General features: G+C 39.7%; 1 protein-coding gene across 4 annotated transcripts in view; it reads left to right on the top strand.

Annotated features, from left to right (window-relative positions):
* ATAD5 (ATPase family AAA domain containing 5) overlaps positions 1–17,902 on the top strand; it is a 62,965-nt gene extending 45,063 nt beyond the window's left edge. For all 4 annotated transcript variants that reach the window (XM_063798739.1, XM_016932048.3, XM_016932049.4 and 1 more), the window contains 8 exons: positions 390–523; positions 975–1,068; positions 2,393–2,457; positions 10,180–10,360; positions 15,429–15,610; positions 16,112–16,968; positions 17,380–17,538; positions 17,651–17,902. In XM_063798739.1, coding sequence (XP_063654809.1) covers positions 390–523; positions 975–1,068; positions 2,393–2,457; positions 10,180–10,360; positions 15,429–15,610; positions 16,112–16,968; positions 17,380–17,538; positions 17,651–17,729 — 1,751 coding nt within the window. In that variant the 3' untranslated portion in view covers positions 17,730–17,902. The remainder of the gene's footprint in view (positions 1–389; positions 524–974; positions 1,069–2,392; positions 2,458–10,179; positions 10,361–15,428; positions 15,611–16,111; positions 16,969–17,379; positions 17,539–17,650) is intronic.
* The last annotated feature ends 2,030 nt before the right edge of the window (positions 17,903–19,932 follow it).

Genomic DNA, 19,932 nt, shown 5'->3' with positions numbered 1-19,932 from the left:
TTTGTTTGTTTGAGATAGTCTCACTCTTTCATCCAGGCTGGAATGCAGTGGTGCAATCTTGGCTCACTGCAACCTCCGCCTCCTGGGTTCAAGTGATTCTCCTGCCTCAGCCTCCCGTGTAGCTGAGATTACAGGTGTGTGCCACCACACCCAACTAATTTTTGCATTTTTAGTAGAGTTGGGATTTCGCCATGTTGGTCTCGAAACCCTGACTTCAGGTGATCCACTTGCCTCGGCCTCCCAAAGTGCTGGGATTACAGGCATGAGCCACCGCGCCCGTCCTGTTTCAGTTTTGATAATGGATTTCAGTTTGAGCTTATTCTGTGGACATATCCAATGTCTTGGCAAAAGTTGATTTTACCTAAAATATTAATATTGTATTTATGCAGGAATAAAAAATTCTTTTGAACAGAAACAAATTACTCAGACTAAATCTACAAATGCAACTAATTCAAATGTCAAAGACGTTGGAGCTGAAGAACCCAGCAGAAAAAATGCAACATCTCTTATTCTTTTTGAGGAGGTAGGCTTATAGAAGTATACATTTGTGAGAGCTCATGATAAAGACTTACTTTAAAGAATACTGTATGTTTTCTTATAAAGAATTATAAAATAGCTAAGGAGGTCAGGAATACGTGTATCTATTTGAAATTAAAGCAAATTAAACTGTCCACTCTAGAATAATTTTTCAGGAAGATGATTAATGTAATTCACGGCTGCTAATTCTTGTTAAATGATTGTATAAATTATTCTGATTCATATCTGTCTAGTTATAGGTGGCTGTGTTTGTTTTTAACATTTGATGGTTGATAATTTTAAAATTCATTATAGTGTATGACATAAACTTTCAACATGAGCTGAATTCACACTTCATAAATTCATAAATTTTGTCTCTAACAGACAGAATATTTACTATGTATACATAACTGATATTAGTAAGTGTATTAATATATTAATATTCTAATAAACTGTAGGTTGATGTAATTTTTGATGAAGATGCTGGGTTTTTGAATGCAATCAAAACATTCATGGCAACAACTAAACGACCTGTAATCCTTACTACAAGTGGTAGGTAACAATGATTTTACTTCAGTTAAACAGTTACTCAAATCTGTAGTTCATCTGCAGACTGGAGTAATTATAATTAACTCACAAATAGCAATTACTTTTTTAAAATTGATACTACTTTGGGTTACTATATTGGGTATTAGATATTTAGGAATTGGAGAACAATCTCTAGAATGCAAATAAGAGATGTAGTAATGGTATTTTGGTAGGGAAAATACTAGATTCTTCTCCTGGTGTCCTTATCATACCTATAATCAGATCACTAAATCTGATTTAGTGGTCAGGATTTTTTATGGAACCCAACCTTTCTGCTGTTCCTTAATCCTGAACTTAGCCACTCTTTTGCCCCTGATAACACTTTCTTATGAATTATTGTATATTTAGCTATCATCAGCCTAATAGAATTGATCCATCTTCTAAAGAATTATCACAGAATGTTTCATTTTAAAAACTCATTCAATTACTTTTTCAAAAAATTGGAAATACTATAATAATTTTCTAATATTTTTCCAATTATAAATATTCATGAGGCTAGTCTCTACTTACAAATTAATGCCCATTTGGTAGTGATTGTACTCTTAAAATATTGAGAAAAATCTTATTAATCAGAAGTTAGGTGGTGTTTTTTTTTTTTTTTTTTTTTGGAGACAGAGTCTCACTCTGTTGCCCAGGCTGGAGTGCAATGGTACCATCTTGGCTTACTGCAACCTCTGCCTCCTGAGTTCAAGTGATTCTCCTGTCTCAGCCTCCTGAGTAGCTGGGACTACAGGCACACACCACCACACCCAGCTAATTTTTGTATTTTTAGTAGAGACAGGGTTTCACCATATTGGTCAGGCTGGTCTTGAACTCCTGACCTCATGTGATCCACCTGCCTCTGCCTCCCAAAGTGCTGGGATTATAGGCATGAGGCACTGTGCCCAGCTGGTAGTTTTATTAGAAGATCATAGTTGGCCAGGTGTGGTGGCTCATGCCTTTAATCCCAGCACTTTGGGAGGCTAAGGTGGGCACTTGAACCTGGGAGTTTTGAGATCAGCCTGGGCACTATAGTGAGACCCCCATCTCTACAAAAAAACTTAAAAATTATCTGGGCATGGCAGCTTGAGCTTATAATCCTAGCTGCTTGGGAAGCTGAGGCAGAGGATCACTTGAACCCAGGAGTTTGAGGCTGCAGTGAGCTATGACTGCACCACAGCACTAGGCAGTGGTGGGGAGGCGGGTGCTGAATATTTTCATAGAAAAGTATAACTTGAAAAAGTTATTTATTGGTCTTAGTGTTTAAGAATTTTTTTTTTTTTTTTTTTTTGTGTGTGTGTGTGTGTAGACCCAACATTTAGTTTAATGTTTGATGGCTGCTTTGAAGAAATCAAGTTCAGTACTCCTTCCCTGGTAAGTTTTAAATTTTGATAGCCACAAATTACATATCACCATCATGTAAAAGTAGTTTATTATTAAATACAGCTATAATTTTTTTTTTTTTTTTTTTGAGACGGAGTCTTGCTCTGTCGCCCAGGCTGGAGTGCAGTGGCGCGATCTTGGCTCACTGCAAGCTCCGCCTCCCGGGTTCACGCCATTCTCCTGCCTCAGCCTCCGAAGTAGCTGGGACTACAGGCGCCTGCCACCACGCCTGGCTAATTTTTTGTATTTTTAGTAGAGACGGAGTTTCACCATTTTAGCCAGGATGGTCTTGATCTCCTGACCTCGTGATCCGCCCGCCTCGGCCTCCCAAAGTGCTGGGATTACAGGCGTGAGCCACTGCGCCCGGCCCAATACAGCTATAATTTAGCCAGGTGTGGTATCACGCCTGTACTCCCAGCTACTTGGGAGGCTGAGGCAGGAAGATCACTTGAGCCCAGGAGGTGGAGGTTACAGTGAGCTGAAATTGTGCCGCTGTACTCTAGCCTGGTCAATCAATCAATCAGTCAATAAGGCCAGGCACAGTTGCTCATGCCTGTAATCCCAGCACTTTGGGAGGCTGAGGAGGGCAGATTGCTTGAGCTCTGGAGTTCGAGACTAGCTTGGGCAACATGGCAAAACCCTGTCTCTACACAAAAATAACAAAAAATTAGCCAGGTGTGGTGGCACATGCCTGTAGTCCTACCTACTCAGGAGGCTGAGGTGGGACAATTGCTTGAGCCCAGGAGGTCGAGGCCATGGCTGCAGTGAGCTGTGATTGTACCACTGCATTCCAGCCTGGGTGACAGAGCAAGACTCTGTCTCAAAAAAAATAAATACCTGGCCGGGCGTGGTGGCTCACGCCTGTAATCCCAGCACTTTGGGAGGCCAGGTAGGGTGGGTCACCTGAGGTCGGGAGTTTGAGACGAGCCTGACCATCATGGTAAAACCCCATCTCTATTAAAAATACAAAATTAGCTGGGCATGGTGGCGCATGCCTGTAATCCCAGCTACTTGGGAGGCTGTGGCAGGAGAATCGCTTGAATTTGGGAGATGGAGGTTGTGGTGAGCCTAGATCGTGCTACTGCACTCCAGCCTGGGCAACAAGAGTGAAACTACATCTCAAAAAAAAAAAAAAAAAAAGATAAAAGAGCTATAATTTAAATGTGGTTTCTAAGGAATATGTTAAAATTTTTAAGTTTTAGGAAACTTCTGATTATTTCTCTTTTTTTTTGCTTTAAAAATGTTTTTTCTTAAATTTAAAATAATTTTTACTAGGCTTCAATGTTCACCAGGTTTTTTGCCTAGTAAAAGTGCTTTTCTGAGGTAAAATTTAAATGGAGTTAAAATGCCCTTACATGAATAACCTAATGAATATATTTTGTACATATAACATATGTAAAAATCAGTGTCATCATTATGCAGATCAGAATATAGAGCATTTCCATTACCTCCTAAAGTTCTCATGGACCCTTTCTAGTAAGAATCCCCTTTTCCACCAGAAATAGCCACCTTTTTTTTTTCTTACGATGATGAACAAGGCACTTTTTTAACCTTTAAAAAGAAAGTGTTTTTGTGTATATGTCTTTTTTTCTTATTTTTTCCTTTTTCTTTTTTGTTTTTCATTCTTCTAAAAAAAAAAGTTTTTAAAATTAACATTGAGTTGCTGGGCTTGGTGGCTCATACTTGTAATCCCAGCACTTTGGGAGGCTGAGGTTAGAGGATTGCTTGAGGCCAACAGTTCCAGGCTTCAGTGAGATAATTGTGGTCAGGTCAATTTTACTGTATGGGTTATTTTATTTTTTTAGGTGAGGTCTCACTCTGTTACCCAAGCTGGAGTGTAGTGGCACAATTGCCCTGTTGCCCAGGCTGGAGTACGGTGGCACGATCTTGGCTCACTACAACCTCCAACTCCTGGGTTCAAGCAATTCTCCCACCTCAGCCTCCCTAGTAATTGGGATTGGAGACGCACACCACCACGCCTGGCTTATTTTTTTTGTATTTTTAGTAGAGATGGGATTTCGCCATGTTGGCCAGGCTGGCTTTGAACTCTTGACCTCAAGTAATCCACCCACCTCGGCCTCTTAAAGAGCTGGGATTACAGGCGTGAGCCACCGCGCCCGACCCTGTTCTTACTTTTAAATTGTGTTTCTTAGCTGGAGGCAGTGGCTCACACCTGTAATCCCAGCACTTTGGGAGGCAGAGGCAGGCGGATCACTTGAGTCCAGGAGTTTGAGACCAGCCTGGGAAATGTGGTGAAACCCTGTCTCTACAAAAAATTAAAAAAATTAGCTGGATGTGGTAGCGCACACCTGTAGTCCCAGCTACTTGGGAGATTGAGGTGGGAGGATCACTTGAGTATGGGAGGCAGAGGTTGCAGTGAGCCAAGATCATACCACTGCACTCCAGCTTGGTGACAGAGCAAGACCCTGTCCCCCCCCCCCAAAAAAAAAATTGTTTCTTTTAAATAACACATAATTGAATATTTTTAAAAATTTGTCTAGGCCGGGCACAGTGGCTCACGCCTGTAATCCCAGCACTTTGGGAGGCTGAGGCGGGCGGATCACCTGAGATCAGGAGTTTGAGATGAGCCTCAACATTGAGAAACCCCATGTCTACTAAAAATACAAAATTAGCTGGGTGTGGTGGTGCATGCCTGTAATCCCAGCTACTCGGGAGGCTGAGGCAGGAGAATTGCTTGAACCTGGGAGGCAGAGGTTGTGGTGAGCCGAGATCGCGCCATTGCACTCCAGCCTGGGCAACAAGAGCGAAACTCCGTCTGAAAAAAAAAAAAAAATTGTCTAAACAGGCTGGGGGCTGTGGCTTATGCCTATAATCCTAGCACTTTTGGAGGCCAAGGTGGGTGGATCCCTTGAGCCCAGAAGTTCAAGACCAGCCTGGGCAACATTGGCGAAATCCTGTCTCTACAAAAAGCACAAAAATTAGCTGGATGTAAAAAGAAAAAAAATTAACTGGGTGCAGTGGCATGTGCCTGTAGTCCCAGCTACTTGGGAGGCTAAGGCAAGAGGATTGCTTGAGCCTGGGAGGCAGAGGTTGCAGGAAGCCAAGATTGTGCCACAGCACTCCAGCTTGGGCAACAGAGTGAGACTCTGGAAGAAAAAGAAAAAAAAAACAATTTGTCTAGACAATTCTTCATTCTTCCTTTTCTGCAGTCTTTTGGATTAACCAAGTATATTATTTCATTTTACCTTCACTGTTGGCTTTCAGCTATATGCTAATATGGTCTCCACTACCCAAATGAAGCTATTGAGCTTTTAAAATGTGGCTAGTCTACAGTTAATAAAAGATCACATTTTGTATGATAATAATTGTATGAAATGTCCAGAATAGGCACATTTATAGAGACAGAAAGTGGATTCATAGCTGCCTAAGGCTAGAGGAGCTAGGTAGAAATAGGGAGTGACTGCTGATTGGTCTGGGGTTTCTTTTGGGGATGATGAAAATGCTCTGTAATTAGATAGTGGTAATGGGTGCAAAACTCTATAAATATACTAAAACCATTGAATTTTACATGTTAAGTGGGTGAATTGTATAGTATATGAATTATATCTAAATACGGCTTATTATATATTTTTAAAATGTGGCTAGACCCCGTCTCTACTTTGTGCTAAAGTGTAATTTTTTTTTTTTTTTTTTTGAGATACGGTCTCACTCTGTCTCCTAGGCTGGAGTGTAGTGGCTCAGTCTCAGCTCACTGCAACCTCTACCTCCTGGGCTCAAGCAGTCCTCCCCTCTCAGCCTCCTGAGTAGCTGGGACCATAGGCATGTGCCACCACGCTCAGCTAGTTAAAAAAATTTTTTTATAGAGATGAGGTCTCACTATATTGCCCAGACTGGTCCTGAATTCCTGAGCTCAAGTAATACTCCTGCCTCAGCCTCCCGAAGTGCTGGTATTACATGCGTGAGCCACAGTGCCTGGCTAACACCAGATTTTGAGGACTCAGTGCAAAAAATAGGAATGTAACGCATCTCACTAATTTTTATATTGGTTACATTTTGCAATATTTGGATATATTGTTGTAAAAGAAATGTAGTAAAATTAATTATTATTATTATTATTTTTTGAGATGGAGTCTCTCTCTGTTGCCCAGGCTGGAGTGCACTGGCACAATCACTGGCTCACTGCAAGCTCCACCTCCCAGGTTCATGCTATTCTCCTGCCTCAGCCTCCCGAGTAGCTGGGACTACAGGCGCCTGCCACCATGCCCGGCTAATTTTTTTTGTATTTTTTAGTAGAGATGGGGTTTCACCATGTTAGCCAGAATGGTTTCGATCTCCTGACCTCGTGATCTGCCCGTCTCGGCCTCCCAAAGTGCTGGGATTAGAGGTGTGAGCCCCCGCATCTGGCCCTAAAATTAATTTTACTTGTTTCTTTAATTTTTTAATGTGACTCCTAGACAATTTAAATTACATATACGGCTTGGTTTTTAAAATTTTTGTATTAAAAAATTTGCTTTTGGTAAAGAACACATAACAGTGTACAGTTGAGTAGTGTTAAGTATATTCACATTGCTCTTGCAAAACTGAAATTCTACGCTTGTTAAATGAAACTCCCTGTTTCCTCCTGTCCAGTAGTTGCTGGCAACTACCATTCTACTTTGTTTATATGAATTTGACTATGCTAGATATAAATGGAATCATACTGATTTGGCTTGTTGTGACCAGCTTTTTTTTTTGAGATGGAGTCTCCCTCTGTTGCCAGGCTGGAGTGCAGTGGCACGATCTTAGTCATGCAACCTCTGCCTTTGGTTTCAAGCGATTCTTCTGCCTCAGCCTCCCGAAGTGCTGGGATTACAGGCATGAGCCATCGCGCCAGGCTGTGACTGGCTTATTTCACTTAGCATAACATCCTCAAGGTTCATCTAAGTCGTAGTATGTATATAGCTTACAGTGTTTTACTTGCATTATATTTCTTTTCTTTTCTTTTTTTTTTTTTTTTTTTTTTTTGAGATGTAGTCTTGCTCTGTCACCTGGGCTGGAGTGCAGTGGCACGATCTCAGCTCACTGCAACCTCTGCCTCCCGGGTTCAAGCAATTCTCTTGCCTCAGCCTCCCGAGTAGCTGGGACTACAGTCACGTGCCACCATGCCCTGCTAATTTTTGTATTTTTAGTAGATATGGGGTTTCACCATGTTGGCCAGGCTGGTCTCGAACTCCTGACCTCAAGTGATCTGCCCGCCTCGGCCTCCCAAAATGCTGGGATTACAGACGTGAGCCACTGCACCTGCCCCTTTCCTTATATTTCTTTTTCTTTTTTTTTTTTTTTTTGAGACAGAGTCTTGCTGTGTCGCCCAGGCTGGAGTGCAGTGGTGCAATCTCGGCTCACTGCAAGCTCCGCCTCCTGGGTTCACACCATTCTCCTGCCTCAGCCTCCTGAGTAGCTGGGACTACAGGCGCCCACCACCACGCCCGGCTAATTTTTTGTATTTTTAGTAGAGACGGGGTTTCACCGTGTTAGCCAGGATGGTCTGGATCTCCTGACCTTGTGATCCACCCGCCTTTGCCTCCCAGAGTGCTGGGATTACAGGCGTGAGCCACCGCGCCCAGCTGCCCTTGCCTTATATTTCTAATGGACAGTACTGCTGTAGATTCTAGATGTTCTTTTCCTTTGTCGTTGCTAAATTCTCTTATTAGTTATAGTAGTTATTTTGTTGGTTTCTTAGGTTTTTCTTTGCTTTTTTTCTATTTTTTAAATTTTTATTAGAAACAGGGTCTCTCTGTCACCTAGGTTGGAGGGCAGTGGTGTGATCATAACTCACTGTAACTTCAAACTCCTAGCTTCAGGTGATCCCCCAACCTTGGCCTCCCAAAGTGCTGGGATTACAAGCATGAGCCACCACAACTGTCAGTTTCTTAGGTTTTTCTATGTACTCAATCATGTTATCTGCAAACAGAGATAGTTTTCTTTCCTTTGTTTTTTCTGCCTTTTATTTCTTTTTGTTGCCTTATTTCATTGGGTAGGACCTTCAATATGTTAAGTAGAAGTGGTAACAATGGATATCCTTAGCTTGTGCTTGATCTTAGATGGAAAGTGTTTACTATTTTACTGTTGAATACAAAGTTAACTATAGGCTTTTCATACCTTCTTTTTTATCAGATTAAGGAAATTTCTTTTATTCCAACTTTTTTTTTTTTTTTTTTTTTTTTGAGATGGAGTTCGCTCTTGTCGCCCAGGCTGGAGTGCAGTGGGGCAATTTCGACTCACTGCAACCTCCACCTCCCGGGTTTGAGCGATTCTCCTGTCTCAGCCTCCCGAGTAGCTGGGATTATAGGCAAGTGCCACCATGCCTGGCTAATTTTTTGTATTTTTAGTAGAGATGGGGTTTTGCCATGTTGGTCAGGCTGGTCTTGAACTCCCGCCTCGGCCTCCCAAAGTGCTGGGATTACATGCATGAGCCTTGGCCCCCAGGCTATTCCAATTTTCTTAGAATTTTTATCAAGAGTAGGTGTTGGATTTTATCAACAGCTTCTTTTGCATGTGTTGAAATCATATTTTTCTACTTTTATCTATCTCTATGGTGAATTATACTGACTGATTTTCTAATGATAAACCCCCCTTGGTCATGATGTATTATCCACTTTATATATTGATGGATTACATTTGTGATTAATTTATTAAGGATTTATATGTTTATTTTCTTGAGGAATACTACTTTGTAACTTTTTTCTTTTTTTTTTTTTTTAAGAATTGTCTTTGTTAGCTTTAAGTATTAAGGTTAAGCTGCCCTCAAAAAGAGTTGAGAAATGTTTCCTTCTCTTTTTTCTAAGAGTTTGTATAGGGTTGATATTCTTTATTTTTTGGTATTTGATATACTTCATCAGTGAATTTATGAGTTTTCTTTGTGGGAAAATCTTTGATAAATTGAATTATTTTATTTATTTATTTATTTATTTATTTATTTATTTATTTATTTATTTTTGAGACAGAGTCTTGCTCCGTCGCCGAGGCTGGAGTGCAATGGTGTGATCTTGGTTCACTGTAACCTCCACCTCCCAGGTTCAAGCGATTCTCCTGCTTCAGCCTCCCGAGTAGCTGGGATTAGAGATGGGGTATCACCATGTTGGGCAGGCTGGTCTCAAACTCCTGACCTCAGGTGATCCCCTTGCCTCAACCTCTCTCAATTTCTTGGCCAGGCACAGTGGGTCATGCCTATAATCCTAGCACTTTGGAAGGCTAAGGCAGGAAGACTGCTTGATGCCAGGAGTTTGAGACCAGCCTGGGCAATATAGTGAGACCCTGATCTCTACCAAAAAAAAAAAAAAATTAATTAGCTTTATGCACTAATTAGTGCAATTTCTAACCTGGTTTTTAAAAAATTGTGTATTTTTCAGTGTTATAGTATTCATATTTATAATTTTGTTGTAAGATATTCTATCAAGCTATACTGTTACTTAATCCTAAGGGGTTTTATCAAGGTTTATAAAACCGCCTTCAGTGTTCAGGTTGGAGAATGTCCTATAAAAGTTTCCTTGCTGTCTTGCACAATATACAGTTAATAAAAGAAATACATGTAAATGCTTTTAATTTAGTAGTATATTCCCTTATATTTTTAAAGCAGTTTCATCCTCAAGAAGAGCATTTAAGATAATGTGAATTTTAGCAAAATTTGTCTCACTTTTAGATACTATTTGTATGTATTGTTGCTGTATCTATTTGAACTCAGCAGTTAACCACATTTCTCTCTCTGTTTTGAAGCTAAATGTTGCCAGCTACCTACAAATGATTTGCTTAACTGAGAATTTCAGAACTGATGTAAAAGACTTTGTAACCTTGTTAACTGCAAATACTTGTGATATCAGAAAAAGTATCCTTTACTTACAATTCTGGATTAGAAGTGGAGGTGGAGTTTTAGAAGAACGACCATTAACCCTTTATCGTAAGTTGATTTGTTATTAAAGAAATTTCTATTATGGGACCCTATTTAAAAATCTGTGCTATGGCTGGGTGCAGTGGCTCATGCCTGTAATCCCAGCACTTTGGGGGAGTGAGGTGGGAGGATCTCTTGAGGCCAGGAGGTCCAGATCAGTCTGCTGAACATAGCGAGACCCCTGTCTCTACAAGAAAATTTATGGGAGGCCAAGGTGGGAGGATCACTTGAAGCCAGGAGTTCAAAACCAGCCTGCGCAAGAAAGCGAGACCCCTGTCTCTACAAAAAAAATTTGCAAAAATTAGCTGCGCAGGGTGGCATGTGCCTGTAATACTGGCTACCTGGGAGGCTGAGGTAGGAGGATCACATGATCCGAAGAGTTTGAGGCTGCAGTGAGCTATGATTATGCCACTGCACTCCGGCCCAGACAATAGAGCAATACCCTATCTCTAAAAAAAGAAAAAATTATTTATTTATATTTTTTGAGATGGAGTCTCGCACTGTTGCCTGGGCTAGAGTGCAGTGGTGCGATCTCGGCTCACTGCAACCTCTGTCTCTCTGACCTCATGATCTAACCGCCTCGGCCTCCCAAAGTACTGGGATTAGAGGCGTGAGCCACCGTACTTGGCCCTAAAAAAAATTTTTTTTTAATTAAAAAAACTCTGTGCTATGCTAGAATAGTTGAAAGATTATAAAAATTTTAAGCAACTTGTTATATTAATCTTCAAAATAAATATGCACATGTCAACTTTGTTCATAAAACATTTTGGCCTGGCACAGTGTCTCACAACTGTAATCCCAGCACTTTGGGAGGCCAAGGGGCGTGGATTCCTTGAGCTCAGGAGTTTGAGACCAGCCTGGGCAACATGGCGAAACCCTATCTCTACAAAAAATTGGCTGGGCATGGTGGTGCGTGCCTGTGGTCCTAGCTACTTGGGAGGCAGAGATATGAGGATCGCTAGAATCTGGGAGATCGAGGCTGCAGTGAGCCAAGATCACGCCACTGCACTCCAGCCTGGGTGACAGAATGAGACTCTGACTAAAAAAAAAATTTTGCAGTCAATGTGAGTAAATAGAATTAAACTGGATCTAGAAAGTTGGATTTTTTTCCTGGCTATGCTACTCTTTACAATTAATATATAAGCTCCAAAATTCACTTTACCTTTCTGAGCCTGTTTTTTCACCTAAAAAACGAGAGATCTGAACTAATCTATAATTTACTTATTCTTTTGTAGTTGAGCTTTTAAGATGATCTCATTGTTTAATTTTAAAAAAACACACACAGGCTGGGTGCGGTGGCTCACGCCTGTAATCCCAGCACTTTCGAAGGCCGAGGCGGTTAGATCATGAGGTCAGGAGATCAAGACCTTCCTGGCCAACATGGTGAAACCCCATCTCTACTAAAAATACAGAAATTAGCCGGGTGTGGCGGCACGTGCCTGTAGCTACTCGGGAGGCTGAGGCAGGAGAATTGCTTGAACCCAGGAGGCGGAGGCTGCAGTGAGCCAAGATCGCACCACTGCATTCCAACCTGGGCGACAGAGTGAGACTCTGTCTCAAAAAAAAAAAAAAAATTAAAACAAACACACACAAATTAAAAAACACACACAAAAAACCTCCCACCCTGTTCCCCCTTTCCTCTTCAAAAGTTTTTCTTTTCTTTTCTTTTCTTTTTTTTTTTGAGGTAGGGTCTCGCTATATTGCCCAGGCTGGAGTATAGTGACTATTCATGGGCAGGATCATAATGCATAGCCCTGAACTCCTGGGCTCAAGCGATACTCCTGTCCTAGCCTCCTGAGAAGGCCACTGTGTTCAGCTTCCTCCCCAGAAATTTGACTCTTAAATTTTCAAACTGTTACTTATACATGTATTAACATATATAAGTACTTATAACATAGTACTTATAAACAAATGATACTATAATTATTATTTAACAACTTTTTCACTTACTAAAAACATTAATTTTTCTACATGAGTATATATATATAGATATATAGTATTCTTATGTAACTATAATGTACAATCACTTTTAGCTTCAGGAGTCTTTAAATTCTGTCTTTCCTAAATACTTTATTATTTCAGAAATGCTTTTATTTCTTATTTTTTTTCAGTCATCATTGTTACCTAATTCAAGTGAGTACCTTCTCCATGCCAGGTCTTGTGTTTACATGGTTAAGACATGGTTCCTTGCCTGAAGAAGTTTTAGTTTGGTTTCCATGCTCCATAGTCACGGTTCTGTAGTTACAGATCCTATTCTGGTAAATACACAAATATTTCAAGGAAACCAAGGTGAAATTATGTAATATTTATCCTTATCAGTTTTTTCTTTTAATGAGTTTAACATTTTAACGTATTCTTTTTCTTTTTTCTTTTCTTTTTTTTTTTTTTTTTTTGAGACAGTGTCTCATTCTGTTGCCCAGGCTGGAGTGCAGTGGCAGTGCAGCATGGCTCACTCCAGCTTAATCTCCTGGACTCGAGCCATCTTCCGCCCTGAGCCTCCTGAGTAGCTGGAACCACAGGCGTGCACCACCACAGCTAACTTTTTTTATTTTTTGTAGAGATGGGGATCTCACTATGTTGCCCAGCCTGGTATTGAACTCCTGGGCTCAAGTGATCCGCCCCCCTTGGGCTCCCAAAGTGCTGGGATTATAGGCATGAGCCACCTCACCCAGCTTCATATTATTCTTTTTCAAAGTAGATACGCCTATATATTCTATTCAGTGTAAGCCCATAGCTTTAACCATTTCTCAAAAGTAAAGATAATACATAACACATGGAAAATATCCTGGTGTAACAAATTAGTTAATAACTTTTTGATATACCACTAGATATAAATTGTTACAGCAAGAAACTTTAGAAGACACAAAATAACAAAATAAGTACAGCATAATTTCTCCTCTTTTTTTTTTTTTTTTTTTTTTGAGATGGAATCTGGCTCTGTCACCCAGGCTAGAGTGCAGTGGCACGATCTCGGTTTGCTGCAACCTCTGCCTCCTGGGTTCAAGGGATTCTCCTGCCTCAGCCTCCCAAGTAATTGGGTCTACAGGCGTGTACCACCAGGCCCAGCAATTTTTTGCATTTTTAGTAGAGACGGGGTTTCACTGAGTTAGCCAGGATGGTCCCGATCTCCTGACCTTGTGATCTGCCTGCCTCAGCCTCCCAAAGTGCTGGGATTACAGGCATGAGCCACAGCACTTGGCTGGGGCCAGTTTCTCTTCTTAAAAATCTTTTTTTATATACATTTCATCCCTGCCCTTAAAAAAAAAACAGATACATAAAACAATATTCCCCTACTTCTTGAAAGTAGCCACAGTTAGACCTTTATGCATGTAACATAAAGATACATACTTATTTAGCAAAATTAACCAGTATTATATATGTTGTTAGTTATTTTTAAGTTTATTGTTAGCACATACGATCCTATCCCACTGTCTTTCACAGCTGCATGCTTTTCTATAGAATAGAATGGATGTACCGTAATTTAACCGTTACTTACAGACATTTGCATTATCTTCAATTTGTCATTAAAATACAGTGAATATCTTTATACATATGTCCTTGAAAATGTCTGTAATATTGATGGAGAGAATTCTAGAAGTATGACTGCTGGGTCACAAACGGTGTATATACTTTACATTTTGATAGTTGTTGTCAGACTGCCCCCTCTGATGATAATTGTACCAACTTATGCTCCCATGAATAGTATATGATGGTTTTTTTATGTGTACTGCTGACAGAACTACATTATAATTCTTTTAATTTTGCCAATTTAAAAAGTGAAACATGTACAGTATCTTATTTTAAAATTACATTTCCATGCTTAGTGGTGAAATTGCTTATCTTTTTATTAGGTCTTTGAAATTATTATTATTATTTGAGACGGAGCCTCACTCAGTCGCCCAGGCCAGAGTACAGTGGCGTGATCTTAGCTCACTGCAGCCTCTGCCTCCCGGGTTCAAGTGATTCTCCTGCCTCAGCCTCCCAAGTAGCTGGGATTACAGGCACGCACCACTATGCCCAGCTAATTTTTTATATTTTTAGTAGAGATGGGGTTTCGCCATGTTGGCCAGGCTGGTCTCGAACTCCTGACCTCAGGTGATCCACCCGTCTTGGCCTCCCAAAGTGCTGGGATTACAGGTGTGAGCCACTGCACCCGGCTGAAATTACTGTTTCTTTTTTCTTCCCCCTTTGAGTTGGAGTCTCTCTCTGTTGCCGAGGCTGGAGTGCAGTGGCGTGATCTCGGCTCACTGCAACCTCCGCCTCCCAGGTTCAAGCTATTCTCCTGCTTCAGCCTCCCTAATAGCGGGGGCTACAGGCATGCGTCACCACGCCTGGCTAATTTTTGTATTTTGAATAGAGACAAGGTTTCACCGTGTTGCCCAGGATGGTCTCGAACTTGCCCAGGATGGTCTCGAACTCCTGAACTCAAGTGATCCACCTACCTCAGCCTCCCAAAGTGCTGGGATTACAGGCGTGAGCCACCTCACCTGGCCTGAAATTAATATTAGGTATTTATTTTTCTTCTGTGACTTGCCTGCTCACAGTCCTTGCACTTTTTCTGTTGGATGGCTTTGAAAGTCCCCCACCATCACCTCACTTAATTTATCTCTTGGTAGAAATAATGCTTATGGCCAGGCGCAGTGGCTCACGCATGTAATCCCAGCACTTTGGGAGGTCGAGGGGGGCGGATCACTCGAGGTCAAGAGTTCGAGATCAGCCTGGCCAACATGGTGAAACCCTGTCTCTACTAAAAATACAAAAAGTAGCCGGGTGTGGTAGCACGTGCCTGTAATCCCAGCTACTTGGAGGCTGAGGCAGGAAAATCGCTTAAACCCAGGAGGTGGAGGTTTCAGTGAGCTGAAATTGCACCACTGCAATTCAGCCTGGGTAATAGAGTGATACTCTAAAAAAAAAAGAATAATGCTTATATTGTACTCTTAATGAATTAAACACATATGTGGAGAACTAAATGGGGGTATTTGTCCAGAAGATGTCAAAGGATCTCAGGCTTTAAATAATTGTTTGATACAATTTGTTTAATATATATATAGAGCTAAGATTTTCTTTTATTTTGTAGGTGGAAATAGCAGAAATGTACAACTAGTTTGCTCTGAACATGGCCTTGATAACAAAATTTACCCTAAAAATACTAAAAAGAAACGTGTAGACCTTCCAAAATGTGACAGTGGCTGTGCTGAGACCTTGTTTGGCCTTAAGAACATTTTTTCCCCATCTGAAGACTTATTTTCATTTTTAAAGGTATTTTCAATGTCTGTTTTGCAATGTTGAATTTATATTCCTTTTCATATTCCCAACATTAGCCTCCTATCTTTTGAATCTTAAGTTTAACTTAAATGTGCCTATAATTTGTATAAGCCTTAGGTCTCTGATTTTAACACATCCTACCACTTTGACAAATGGTGCATAGGCATTGCTCTGAATGCATATTATAGGATTTAGAATAGCATTTAGAAAATTTTTCAGATAGACTATTTCAGAAAAGTGGTTTTAAATAAATGAGCTTCTAATAATATTGGAGTATATACTAAATAGAGAATTTAATTCTCCAAATTAATAGTCTAAATTTAATTTTTAGACATAGTACTATTTTGATATATTAAATATAGATAAATAAAATTATGAGGGGTAGTGACTCAGTACTTTGAATTTAGAATAGGGATAACACTATATTCATACAGGTAGAAAAGTATTCAAACTACGTACTGCTGTAACATTTCTTTACTCAAAATTGTTTTTCAGCACAAAATCACAATGAAGGAAGAATGGGATAAATTCATCCAGCTTCTTACAGAATTCCAAACGCGGAATGTAGATTTTTTATATAGTAATCTTGAGTTTATTCTACCATTACCAGTTGATACCATTCCAGAAACTAAAAACTTTTGTGGCCCATCAGTAACTGTGGATGCCAGTGCAGCAACAAAACGTATGAATTGTCTTGCTAGGAAACACTCTGAAAGAGAACAGCCATTGAAAAAGTCCCAGAAAAAGAAACAAAGGAAAACATTGGTAATATTAGATGATAGTGATCTATTTGACACTGACTTGGACTTTCCTGATCAATCTATTAGCCTGTCCTCTGTGCCATCTTCCTCAAATTCAGAAGAAAGCAAAACCGGAGATGAAGAAAGCAAAGCCAGAGACAAAGGAAACAATCCAGAGACAAAGAAATCTATTCCTTGTCCTCCTAAAACAACTGCAGAAAAAAAATGTTCTGCCCTTGTTTCTCATTGTTTAAATTCTCTCTCTGAGTTCATGGATAACATGTCCTTCTTAGATGCACTTTTAACTGATGTAAGGGAACAAAACAAATACGGTAGAAATGACTTTAGTTGCACAAATGGAAAGGTTAAAAGTGGACTTTGTGATGAGTTTAGTCTTGAGAGTAATGATGGATGGACTTCTCAAAGCTCTGGAGAATTAAAGGCAGCTGCAGAAGCTCTCAGCTTTACTAAATGCTCTTCTGCTATTTCAAAAGCATTGGAAACCTTGAATTCTTGCAAGAAATTAGGAAGAGATCCAACCAACGATCTTACTTTTTATGTTTCACAAAAGCGCAATAATGTATACTTTAGTCAGTCAGCAGCTAATTTAGAGTAAGTCTTACTTCCTTTACTTTTTATTTTTTGGTAATAAATCGTAAAGGGGAAATCATTAGAGTTTTTTCTTAATTTAAAATGCTGTACTATTGATCATGGTAAGCCCTTAACATTAATAATGTAGCTTCTAATGAGACAGCTAAAGAGACCAGCTTGATCGCTGGGAAGAGAAATAATGAGTGATTGGGGTGGATTTAGGTAATGCTTGAATGACCCAGGAAGGAGTTTGGTCTTGCTGTATAGTTATTGAGATTTTTCAGTATGGGAGTGATTGATGTGTTGACAGGAAATTAATCTGGAAATGTCATCTGGTCTAGACCAGAGGCAAGGAAACTAAACTGGTTGTGATTGGGATTACTGCATTTTTCTTGGGCATTAAAAATTAAAAACAATGCATTACTTTTACAGCAATGCTTGGAAGAGGATATCAGTCATTAAAAGTGTATTTTCGAGTCGATCTCTTCTCTATGTGAGTAATAGACAGGCTAGTATAATTGAATACCTGCCAACCCTTCGAAACATCTGTAAGACTGAGAAGCTAAAAGAACAAGGAAAAAGTAAAAGAAGGTAAAGGCTTTATTAAAAACAACATTTTAGATAGCTTTTTCAAGATTAATACATATTTTCATAAGATGAAAATGTTAATATTAAATTGTATTTTTCTTTGTAATTTTGACAGATTCCTGCACTATTTTGAAGGAATTCATCTTGACATTCCAAAAGAGACTGTGAATACTTTGGCAGCTGACTTCCCTTAATGTTCCATACTAACAATGCTTTGTATAGATTATCATGTGGTCCTTAAGATACATTTTTATATTATGTGGATCTTCATGGAAAAGTATATTTCTCAATGTACATTTTAAACAAACAATTTGTATATTTTTTTATTGGCGGGTAAATATTTAAAATATTTGAGTTACAAATTGTATATATGATTGTAATTTTTTTTCTGAATTTTTTGTATTATCTGATTTAGCTTTGTTGGAGTATTTTTTGTATGTGAGTGAACTGTTTCTGGAAGGTAGAGTTCATTAAGATGAACTCCCTATTTCAAGTGTTTATATTATATATTAGCTTAATATTCAGATACATTATCTTGGCTGCTAACATTAGTGTCACTAAAGTTGGTATACAATCTCCCACTGCTAAATTTGACTGGCTTTACAAAAAAAAAAAAAATTATCTGGTGAATTATATTTTTAACCTAAAAGTTAAGAATCCTCATATTGTACAGTTTTTTTTTTTGTGCTTTTTTTTTTTTTTTTTTTTTTTGAGACGGAATCTCGCTCTGTCACCCAGGCTGGAGTGCAGTGGCCTGGTATCGGCTCAGTGCAACTTTTGCCTCCCGGGTTCAAGCGATTATCCTGCCTCAGCCTCCTGAATAGCTGGGATTACAGGCATGTGCCACCTTGCCCAGCTAATTTTTGTATTTTTAGAAGAGACAGGGTTTTACCATGTTGGTTAGGCTGGTCTCTTAACTCCTGACCTCAAGTGATCCATCTGCCTTGGCCTCCCAAAGTGCTGGGATCACAGGCGTGAGCCACCTCACCTGGCCTATATTGTACAGTTTTGAACAGTATAGATGCATACTTGTTTACAAATGTGTATGAAGATAGATATTTTTACCTCTTATTTGTTCAATTTACTTTTTCTTGTATTAGTATATTGATCTAATTAAAGGTTAAAGCTAAAGGCTTTATGAAATGTTTAAAAAAGAGTTCAGATGTAATCATCTTGATAAATATGTATATTGTATGGGTTTGAATATAGGATATAACTTAAAGATTTCATCCCTGTACAGAAGAGAGAATAAGATCTTCTGAAGTTTTTTTTTTTTTTTTTTGAGACAGAGTTTCGCTCTGATTGTCCAGGCTGGAGTGCAATGATGTGCTCTCGGCTTACCACAACCTCCGCCTCCCAGGTTCAAGCGATTCTCCTGCCTCAGCCTCCCAAGTAGCTGGGATTACAGGCACCTGCCACCATGCCCAGCTAATTTTGTATTTTTAGTAGAGACAGGGTTTCTCCATGTTGGTCAGGCTGGTCTCCAACTCCCGACCTCAGGTGATCTGCCTGCCTTGGCCTCCCAAAGTGCTGGGATTACAGGCATAAGCCACTGTGCCCAGCCTGAAGTATTTTTAAAAATATTTTTAAAATACTGTTCTTTTTTTCTCCTCTTAAAAAAAAAAAGAAAATAATGGGAGTATTTTCCTCCCTAATATGGACACATTTAATATTTTATTTATTTTTAGATTTATAATAATTCAGGGAAAAAATCTTTATCTTTTTTTTTTTTTTAAGAGGTCTCACTCTTGATCTCACTCTTGTTGCCCAGGTTGGAGTGCAATGGCACAATCATAGTTCACCACAGCCTCAAACTCCTGAGCTCAAGTGATCCTCCTTCCTTGGCCTCCCAAAGCATTGGGATTATGGGTGTGAGACACTGCACCCAGCCTTTTCATTTATGTTTGTTTGTTTGAGATTGAGTTTCGCTCTTGTTGTCCAGGCAGGAGTGCAGTGGCATGATCTCGGCTCACTGCAACTTCCACCTCACAGGTTTAAGCGATTCTCCTGCCTCAGCCTCCTGAATAGCTGAGATTACAGACATGTGCCACCACGCCCAGCTAATTTTGTATTTTTAGTAGAGACAGGGTTTGTCCATGTTGGCCAGGTTGGTCTTGAACTTCTGACCTCAGGTGATCCACCTGCCTTGGCCTCCCAAAGTACTGAGATGACAAGCGTGAGCCACTGCGCCCAGCCCTTTTCATTCTTAAAGATAGTAAATTCCTGTAAGATTTAGATTCACTTTTGTGATAATGCCATGTTTCTGTTATGAACGACTAGGTAGTTGGAGAAACTATTAAAATAGAAAACAGTGGCAAAGGAGATGGTTTGGATGGAAAGAGAATGATTTCCTTTTTAGACATGCATAGTTTGAGGTATCTATATTTCCAAAGTGGA

This window comes from Pan troglodytes, chromosome 19 (genome assembly GCF_028858775.2).
Source record: "Pan troglodytes isolate AG18354 chromosome 19, NHGRI_mPanTro3-v2.0_pri, whole genome shotgun sequence".
Classification (NCBI taxonomy): Eukaryota; Metazoa; Chordata; class Mammalia; order Primates; family Hominidae; genus Pan; species Pan troglodytes.
Note: the sequence above shows the minus strand (reverse complement) of the source record. Positions and strands in the feature narration are given on the sequence as shown.